The sequence below is a fragment of the Terrapene carolina genome, unplaced genomic scaffold (genome assembly GCF_002925995.2).
Source record: "Terrapene carolina triunguis isolate 2854851 unplaced genomic scaffold, T_m_triunguis-2.0 Scaffold51133, whole genome shotgun sequence".
Lineage (NCBI taxonomy): Eukaryota > Metazoa > Chordata > Testudines > Emydidae > Terrapene > Terrapene triunguis.
Window position 1 is genome coordinate 1 of NW_020715484.1, and position 6,305 is coordinate 6,305.

General features: G+C 68.6%; 1 protein-coding gene across 1 annotated transcript; it reads left to right on the forward strand.

Annotated features, from left to right (window-relative positions):
* Positions 1–214: 214 nt before the first annotated feature.
* LOC113405827 (protein PRRC2A-like) lies at positions 215–5,902 on the forward strand (the record flags this gene model as incomplete). The annotated part of the gene is made up of 6 exons (XM_029914438.1): positions 215–426; positions 662–872; positions 914–931; positions 2,815–3,010; positions 3,191–5,245; positions 5,605–5,902. Coding segments are annotated over 6 exons (2,975 nt in total), but the record flags the coding sequence as incomplete, so codon positions are not given.
* Positions 5,903–6,305: the final 403 nt, after the last annotated feature.

Below are 6,305 nucleotides of genomic sequence, written 5' to 3' on the forward strand. Positions count from 1 at the left end.
TCTCGGGGGCCCAGGTAACCAAACCCCTGCCTCGCCCCAGAGGGGCCGCCTCTCGGGGGCCCCGGGTAACCAGCCCCGCCCCAGAGGGGCCGCCTCTCGGGGGCCCCGGGTAACCAGCCCCGCCCCAGAGGGGCCGCGTCTCAGCTGTGGCTGCCAGGTGAGGCCTCTCCGCTCCCGTGTCGTGCCCAGCGACTGACCCCCTGCTCTCCCCCAGCCGAGCCCCCTGTGGCGCCCGCCCCCAAGGAGGTGCCCGAGGTCCCGGATGAGCCAGTGGTGGTGCCGGCCCCCCCTGTGGCCCCTGCCGTGCCCAAGACAGAGCCCAAGGGCGAGACTGTGGTGCCGCCGCGCCAGCCGCCCCTGGCCCAGAACCTGGGCTACTCCAAGTACCAGAAGTCTCTGCCGCCCCGGTTCCAGCGGCAGCAGCAGGTAACAGCTGGGGGGCGCTGGGCTGGAGGAGGGGGACTGTGGGGGACCTCGCTGGGGGGGGGCTGCAGCCCTGCATGGGGGGGCCCTCGTGGGGGGGGCTGCAGCCCTGCATGGGGGAGCCATGGGGGGGCCCTCGTGGGGGGGGGGCTGCAGCCCTGCATGGGGGAGCCATTGGGGGGCTCGCTATGGGGTGAGGAGTGGCGCGGGGGGTCCCTAACCCCTCTGTGCCCCCCAGGAGCAGTTGCTGAAGCAGCAGCAGCAGTGGCAGCAGCAGCACGGGCCGCCCCCGGTGCCCGCCTCCCCCCAGCAGCAGGTGGCAGCAGCTTCCCTGGCGGGCCTGGGCCCCTCGCCCGGTATCCACCCTCCGCAGGGGGCAGGGCAGCAGCAGGCCCCGCCCCCCCAGCAGCAGGCCCCACCCAAGGCCATGTACCCGGGCTCCATGGGGCGCCCCCCCCCCCATGCCCCAGTTGACCTTTGCCCCCCCCGCCCGGGGTGCACCCCTCTGGTAAGCCCCGCCCATGCCTGGGTCATGTGACCCGCTGGCCCCGCCCACGCCTGGCCCAGGGTGTGACACATTAACTGGGCTAGACCTGGGTCACATGATCACCCATTGACAACCCCCTCCTGTGGCCTGGGTCATGTCTACAAGTCAAAAATGACTTAGACGAGTTAGAGGCCTTCAAATCACCAGGGCCGGATGAAGTGCAGCCTAGGAGATTTCGGCGCCATTCGCGATTCTCTCTGAGAAGCCCTGGCAGACGGGAAAAGGGAAATAAGGACAAACCGGGGAATTACAGCCCAGTAGCTTCACTCTGTACCCGGACAGATAATGGAGCAAATCATTAAGCAATCGATTTGCAAACACCTAGAAGATAATGAGGTGATCAGTAACGGTCCATGTGGGTTTGTCGTGTCAGACCAGCCTGAGAGCTTTCTGTGACAGGGTCACAAGCCTTGTGCGTAGGGGGAAGCGGGAGACGTGGGATATCTGGACTTTAGTGAGGCTTTTGATACGGTCTCGCGTGACCTTCTCCTAAACAAACTAGGGAAACACAACCTCGATGGAGCTACTATAAGGTGCGGAACTGGTTGGAAAACCGTTCCCAGAGAGTAGTGATCAGTGGGTCACAGTCCGGCTGGAAGGACATAACCAGTGGGGTCCCGCAGGGTTCGGTTCTGGGTCCAGTTCTGTTCAATATCTTCATCAGTGACTTAGATAATGGCAGAGAGTCCACTGATAAAGTGTGCGGACGATACCGAGCTGGGAGGGGTTGCGAGTTCTTTGGAGGACAGGATTAAAATTCAAAATCATCTGGACAAACTGGAGAAATGGTCTGAAGTCAATAGGATGACATTTAGTAGGACAAATGCCAAGTTCTCCCCTTAGGAAGGAACAATCAGTTGCAGACACAATGGGCAATGGCGGCCTAGGGAGGGGTACTGCGGAAAGGGATCTGGAGTCAGAGTGGACCAGAACCTAAATAGGAGTCAACAGTGTGACGCTGTTGCCAAAAAACCGAACATCCTTCTGGGCTGCGTTAGCAGGAGTGTTGTGAGCAAGACACGAGCAGTAATTCTCCCGCTCTGCTCTGCGCTGATACGGCCTCAGCTGGAGTGTTGTGTCCAGTTCCGGGCCCCACATTTCAGGAAAGATGTTGGACAAATTGGAGAGAGTCCAGGGAAGAGCAACAAAAATGAGGAAGGTCTAGAAACCATGAGCTGTGAGGGAAGATTGAAAGATCTGGGTTTGTTAGTGTGCAGGAGAGAAGACTGAGGGGGGACGGGATCACAGTTTTCAAGTACCTGAAAGGTTGTTACAAGGAGAAGGGAGAAGAATTGTTCTCGTTAACTCTGAGGACAGGCCAAGAAGCAATGGGCTTCAATTGCAGCAAGGGCGGTTTAGGTTGGACATGAGGAAAAACGTCCTGTCGGGGGTTCGCACTGGGATAAGTTGCCGGGGGAGGTTTAAGGGCAGGTTGGACAAACCCCTGCCAGGGATGGTCTGGATAATACTGAGTCCTGCCCTGAGTGCAGGGGACCCGACGCCTCGCGAGGTCCCTTCCTGGTCTGTGACTCCAGATGTCCTGTGGGCCCCACCCACACCTGGTCACATGATCAGGCCCCCATGCTCCCCCCTCAGCTTCCTGGTCTGGGTCATGTGACTCAGCCCGCTGCAGCGGTTTGGGTCCCACCTCCCCTCTGCTCTGTCTGTCCTGTGATTCATTGGTCCCACCTACTCCTGGGTCATGTGACTGCTGCCATGCCCTGGCCGGTCCCCAAGTGCATTGTGGGGGGAGGAGCGGGGCTGGGCTAGTCTAAGCCGGGGGGGCCCATGGTTCTATCCCGGGGGTGCCGGCCCTCTGACGTGTGCTCTCTGCCCCTCTCCAGGCCTGCTGCCCCGCGAGCGCTCGGACAGCGGGGGCTCCAGCTCGGAGCAGTTTGAGCGCCACCCCCAGATCCTGCGGGAGCGGGGCACCCCGCCCATGGACCCCAAGCTGGCCTGGGGGGCCGACGTCTTTGCCGCCGACCCCCGGCCCCTGGCTTCGCCCCTCCGGCAGCCAGATGAGGAGGAGAAGGGCCTGCGGTGAGTGGGGGGGATGGGGGCAGTGGGGGGTTGGGAGCTGTGGGGCCGAGCAGAGGGCATTGATGGGGTGGGGGCAGGAGGGTCGGGCGTGGGGCAGGGGAGGTAGGGGACCAGGCTTGGGGCACTTAGTGGAGGGCCCGGCTGGTGGGCTGAGGCATGACGCCCCTTCTCTCCCCCCAGGAGTGAGACGCCCCCTGTCCGCCTGCGGGAGGCCGCCACCCCCCAGCCCTATGTGGGCAGCTACCCGGCCTTCGCTGAGAACGGCGCCCCGGCCCCCATGCACCGCTTCCCAGGAGACGAGCCCCGCCCGGGGGGGCCCTGGCCAGCCAGCCTCGCCCTGCCCCCCAACGCTCCAGGGGAGCTGGCCAGGAACGGGCGCCCCGAGCCCCTGGCCCCGCCGCCCCAGCGCCAGCCGGACGAGAAGCCCCCCAACGCCGAGGAGCCCAAGGAGCCCCTGGCGGCGCCCAAGAAACCCCCCAAGGAGGAGCCGGCCCTGCCTCCCAAGGAGGAGCCGGCCCTGCCCCCCAAGGAGGAGGCGCCGCGCCGGGCCGAGCGCCCCTCGCGCCAGCCGCACGACTTCCACCGGCCACCACGGCGCGAGGCCAAGACAGAGACACGCTGGGGCCCCCGGCCGGGCAGCAGCCGGCGGGCGGATGAGCCGCCGAGCGGCGAGAAGCCCCCGCGCAGAGCCGGGCCCATCAAGAAACCTGCGCCCCCCAAGGAGGAGGCTGAGGAGCCGCGCCCCAAAGCCAAAGAGGGCACCGAGCCAGCGGGTGCCAAGCCGGACCCACAGCCCGGCCCCAAGGAGCCCCCCAAGCCAGGCAAGGAGGCCAAAGCCAAGGCGCTGGTGAACGGCAGCGTGGCGGGGGCCCCCAAGGAGCCACAGGGGGCGCTGTCGCCCACCCGCCGACGCCGGGAGTGCCCCTACGACCGCGGGGGCGGCGGCTACATGGGGCGCGGGCGTGCCCGGGGGCGGGGGGAGTACTTCGCCCGGGGGCGCGGCTTCCGGGGCGCCTACAGCGGGCGCGGCCGGGGTGGCGGGGGCCGGGGCCGCAGCAGGGAGTTCCGCAGCTACCGGGAGCCATTCTACCGCCTGGAGGAGGGGCCGGGGCCCCCAGGCGGCGGGGGCGGCGCCCGGCCCCGCAACGCCAGCGAGACGCGCAGCGAGGGCTCCGAGTACGAGGAGATCCCCAAGCGCCGGCGCCAGCGCGGCTCGGAGACCGGCAGCGAGACCCACGAGAGTGCCAGCGACGTGGCCCACTCGGACAAGGAGGCGGCCCCGCCCCCGCTGGCCCCCCAGCCCGCCAAGGAGGAGCGGCACCGGGGCCCGGCTGCCCTGCCCCGCTTCGCTGACAAGATCCCGCCCCGCCTCTCGGAGCCGGGAGCCCGCGGCGGCCGCATCTTCACCCCCCGCGGCGTGCCCTCTCGGCGTGGTCGTGGCGGGGGGCGCCCCCCAGCCAGCACCTGGAGTCCCCCGGCCAAGCCCCCGCCCGGGAAGAAGCCGGAGAAGCAGGAGCCGGAGGCAGGGCCGGATTCGCCCGGCAAGGAGAAAGCGGCGCTGGGGCCAGCTCTCCCGGTGCCAGAGGATCTGGCCGCGTTCCAGTCTCCCCCCAAGCAGCAAGGGCCGCCCCCCAATGGCGCAGTGGATCGCAGCTTCGAGCGGCCCCCCCGCCGGCGGCGCCACGGCCGCTCGCAGCAGCAGGACAAGCCGCCCCGCTTCCGGCGGCTGAAGCAGGAGCGGGACAACGCGGCCCGGCTCAATGGGGAGCAACGGGGCGGGCCGGGGGCCCCAGCATACCCGCCACCCCCCGCCCCGGCGGAGGAAACGGCCTCCCGGCGCCCAGCCGGCGCCAAGTCCCCCGACCTGTCCAACCAGAACTCGGACCAGGCCAACGAGGAGTGGGAGACGGCCTCGGAGAGCAGCGACTTCACCGAGCGCCGGGGCGGTGGGCCGGGCGAGAAGGAGCCGGGGGGCCCCCCGCCCCAAGCCTTCCTGAAGGGGGGCGGTGGGGGCGGCGCCCCGTCGCTGGGGGTCCGGGGGGCCAGCGCCGACCTGACCCTTGCCCAGCGCAAGGAGATGTCCAAGCGCAGCTTCTCCAGCCAGCGGCCTGGCATGGACCGGCAGAACCGGCGCCCCAACCCCGGGCCCGGCAGCGGGGGCAAGGCCGGGGGCCGCGGGGGGCCTGGCGGCGGCCGTGGGGACAAGAGGACCTGGCCCTCGCCCAGGAACCGCAGGTGTGGGGGCCGAGGGAGAGGGGGACACTTAACGGGGGCGGACATAGGGACAGCGGGGGGCACATGGGGGGGTGGTCGGGGGGAGGGAGGGGATTGGGGCAGTGTTGCCAGTGGCCCGCAGGCCCTGGGGGGTGGGAGCCAGAGATGGGGGGAGGCACTAATGGGGACTGATGAGCTGTGGGCTCATAACGAGGGCACAGGTCATTAATGACAATGGACCGTTACTGGGGGGGGACACAGGTGGGCAGGGCCAAGGGGCACAGACACATTTCTGGGGGGGCAGATGCAGGTTTGGGGGGGCTGCAGGTGGGCAGGACTGGGGGGCACCCAGCTACCCCCCTAACTCGCTCTCCCCCCAGCCGCCCGGCGGAGGAGCGCCCCCCGGGCCTGAGCCTGCCACCCGGGCCCACCACCAGCGCCGTCTACCGGCTGGACCACGTGGTGCCCAGCGACCCGGCCGGCATCCAGCAGGCGCTGGCCGAGCTGAGCAATCGTCACGGTGCCCGCGCCAAGCAACCGCCGCCCGGCACCGCCCCCGCCTCAGCTCCCACACCGCCGGCTCCCTTCCCCGCCCACCCGGGCGGCTACAGCCGAGGTAACGGCCCCGCTGTCTTCCCCACGGGCTGTGGGGAACTGCCCTGAGACCCACGCGCCGGCCCCAAAACAGCCAGGATGGGAGCAGGGGGCGAGCGAGGTGGGGTAGCCTGAGCCCCCTCCCAGAGGGCTGCACCCCAAGCCCCTGCCCCAGGCTCAGCCCAGAGCCCGCACACACACCCCGAACCCCTGGGGAGAGGAAGTGACGGACGGGGGGCGGGGTCTCAGGGAAGGGGCGGGGTAGATCCTGGGTTGCCCTTAAACTCAACAAGTGATCTTGGGTGTAAAAAGGTTGGAGCCCACTGCCCTAGAGGGCATAGACCCTGGGCCCCATTCCCTGCCCCCCTGAGCCAGCCAGTCCCTGCCCATGGGGCTGGGTGGGAACCGACACCCCCTAGAGGGCATAGACCCTGGGCCCCATTCCCTGCCCCCCCTGAGCCAGCCAGTCCCTACCTGTGGGGCTGGG